The sequence below is a fragment of the Amphimedon queenslandica genome, unplaced genomic scaffold (genome assembly GCF_000090795.2).
Source record: "Amphimedon queenslandica unplaced genomic scaffold, v1.1 AMPQUscaffold_8759_Cont19301, whole genome shotgun sequence".
NCBI lineage: Eukaryota > Metazoa > Porifera > Demospongiae > Haplosclerida > Niphatidae > Amphimedon > Amphimedon queenslandica.
Window position 1 is genome coordinate 1 of NW_003550968.1, and position 2,785 is coordinate 2,785.

Below are 2,785 nucleotides of genomic sequence, written 5' to 3' on the forward strand. Positions count from 1 at the left end.
TATAATAGTGTATTTGGTGTTAATTACAAAATTAACAAGTAACCAGGTATAATAGTCTATTTTAAAGAGTGTGCTAGTTAAAAAATATTATCTAATTGTGCCTCATCTTGTTCTGGTGTGATAGGACCTTTAGGTTCAATTCCATCTTGAATATCTGCTACACGCAAAAATGATGGGTACCTTGCTTCTCCTATCTTTCCTGCCCACTCATAATTAACTAAAAAGATGCAATGTTCATCGTCTATTTTTTGAACAATTATGCTGCTTGACTTTATTTTGCCATGACAGAGTTTAAGATCTTTATGCATTGTTTTCAGTAGAACTTCTTTACAGTAATGCTTAAGGCTCAGAAGTTCCTCTTCTTTTTCTCCTGGATCTGGAAATTGTTCGAGATAATGTTTTAAGAATAATTTATTTAGAGGCTTAGCATTTTTTATGTACTCCATGACAACTGCTGTGTATTCAGTTCCTCTCACTTTCTCCCGATAGTGGATTAGTTTAGGTGCAAATCCTTCTTCGTACATTCGAACATGTGCTTCACGGCAGTATTTCTTGGTGAACTTGATGATTACATCAACCTCTTTACCATCGTTATATGTGAAGATGCCTTTGAACATGTGACGCTTCATTCTTTTTTGATATTGAAGCTTAGATTGCAAAATAGGAGGAAATCTTGGCTGCCTTAAAGTAGTAGCATTTTCATAATACTTCTTTATTTCTTTAATGGCATATTTCAATGCTTTAAATACTCGAGCGATTTTTTCTTCATTTGGAGATACGAGCTGAATGGGATCAACTAGTTTATCAACAAATACATATTCCCCATACACAGCACCTGATATGTGTAACCATTCACCGACTAATTCTAGGAGATACCCTGGTGCTGGACATCTATCTGGATGCTTATGTTCCAAATTTTTCAGCTTAGAATCTGATTCTTCTTTCAATGATTTTATGTAGTAGGCAGTAATTTGTGCATGACTGTTAGTATTACTCGATTCTTGCTCATTTTTAACTTCTACTTGTACACATTGACAAGGGTTAATTATTAAATCAGCCATAGAATATCCTGTTACAGCAGTGATGAAATTGTAACTTAAATCTATGCCTAAATAATTTTTCAGTAATTCTTGAAATATTTCCGATCTTTGTAGCTCTCCTTCATTTCTACCCGATTTTTCACTCTTTCTTGTCATGTATTCAGCCATTTTACTGCACATGCTGGATGCTAATTTGCAATCTTCTTTAGTTAGCGTCATCTCATCACCAAGAGTATGTGCACCCTTGACTCTGTCAATGAATTTCTGGAATCCTGGATAATATAATGTAACATCATCACCAACCCTGCCTTCTCGGTGATCGCATATTGGCATTAAAAAGTTAAGACACAACCTTTTTTCTGGATTCAATACTAGATTTCCTTCTGTTGTGGGTTTATCGACAAAGTAATTCATGAGTTCAATCCGTTTAACTAAAGGTAACCTTGCTACACAGCTTCCTATGTACAGTTTGTTAAATTTGTGCATTATTGTGACAGTAACTTACTGATGTGGTAGTAGTACTTATTTTTCTGACCAATACTCTTTAAAGCAAGCTTATCCTTGATATTAACTTCTTTCCCACCATATGAAGCAGAAATATACATTGGACCCTCGGTTGGACCTATAAAATGATCGGGCATTTGTGGAAATAACAATTTTATAAGACCTTTAACTGTTGTATTGCCAGCAACAACTTCTTGTTTAGAAATTGCTTTAAACGAAATTTCATAACACACTTTCACAGCTGGATATAATAGACAATAATATTATGACCATCATTATTGAAGGGTTATTTTTACTCACTAATTTCTTTAAAGATGTACACAGGATTATCTTTACTTGTATCTGAGGCTGGTACTGTTTTTTTATCAGATAATGTCTTTCCATTATGCACAACAATAGTATCTCCATCATCTTTAAAATGTTTTTTAAGTGAAGCTACCATCACTTCTCCACATTGACAAGAGTATCTTTTCGGTTTCTTTCCATTTAAATTTATCCAAATTAAAATCATATCTATAGCAATGGAAAGGAGAGGTATATTGAATTTATATAGAATTAATTAGAATTGTATTATACAAAGTTTTATAATAATACTGTTGTGTTGACAGAATTATTTGAAGTAAAATACACTTTTCTTCAAGAGCACTTTAAGTAGGAGCTTTGACTTACCGATCTCAACTGAATTTGAGAATCAGAAACAGTTAGCATGCAAGTTTATAGGCTCAGGTTGGCCCTTATTTTGACCAAATAAGGTATTGAGTATTGACTGACCTATTGATTGTGGCCTCGAGATATCATGTACTGATAAACATCTGTACAGGATGGTACAGTAGTACTCCCCCTAAACCACATTTGAGGGCAGATCCCTTAAAGGGGAACTACTGTATATCATAATAACATGCTAAAAATGATATGATACCCATTAATAGAGTATGTTAGTATGTAATTACAGCAAACACAACATAAGAATGTACCAAATGTATAAAAGCAACAACTGCATAGCTGTGTAAAAGAAGAGAGAAGTGTTATGTCAGTTTCTTGGTTTCAATGGTAACGTTCAATGTACGTATCAACAAACAGATCCTAGGTATGATAATCATTACAACAATCAATGATTGTGCTAGTAGATCATGTACTTTTAGTTTAACACTGGCAGTAGTTGACCATTTCTTAGGATCAGTTGATTCAAACTGATGATCCAAACGAAGGAGAATTGTTGACTGATCCAAATGCTCAAGAGT

At 33.8% G+C, this 2,785-nt stretch overlaps 1 protein-coding gene across 2 annotated transcripts; it reads right to left on the reverse strand.

Annotated features, from left to right (window-relative positions):
- On the reverse strand, positions 1–2,776 carry LOC109591188 (uncharacterized). Of its 2 annotated transcripts, XM_020006969.1 has the most exons (5): positions 2,681–2,776; positions 2,316–2,627; positions 1,845–2,057; positions 1,546–1,785; positions 1–1,498 (listed from the first exon to the last, which is right to left on the reverse strand). In XM_020006969.1, the coding sequence occupies exons 3-5, from the start codon at positions 2,053–2,055 to the stop codon at positions 78–80; spliced, it is 1,872 nt and encodes a 623-aa protein (XP_019862528.1). In that variant the 5' UTR covers positions 2,056–2,057; positions 2,316–2,627; positions 2,681–2,776; the 3' UTR covers positions 1–77. The 2 variants fall into 2 exon arrangements, with proteins under 2 accessions (XP_019862528.1, XP_019862529.1); XM_020006970.1 differs by lacking the exons at positions 2,316–2,627; positions 2,681–2,776 and adding an exon at positions 2,214–2,309.
- Between the last annotated feature and the right edge of the window lie 9 nt (positions 2,777–2,785).

Coding starts and splice junctions, on each gene's coding strand:
- LOC109591188 (XM_020006969.1), bottom strand. CDS start 2,055: ATGATTTTAATTTGGATAAATTTAAATGGAAAGAAACCGAAAAGATAC. Junction 1,786..1,844: donor GTACATCTTTAAAGAAATTA/GTGAGTAAAAAT, acceptor TATTATATCCAG/CTGTGAAAGTGTGTTATGAA. Junction 1,499..1,545: donor TAAGTACTACTACCACATCA/GTAAGTTACTGT, acceptor AACTGTACATAG/GAAGCTGTGTAGCAAGGTTA.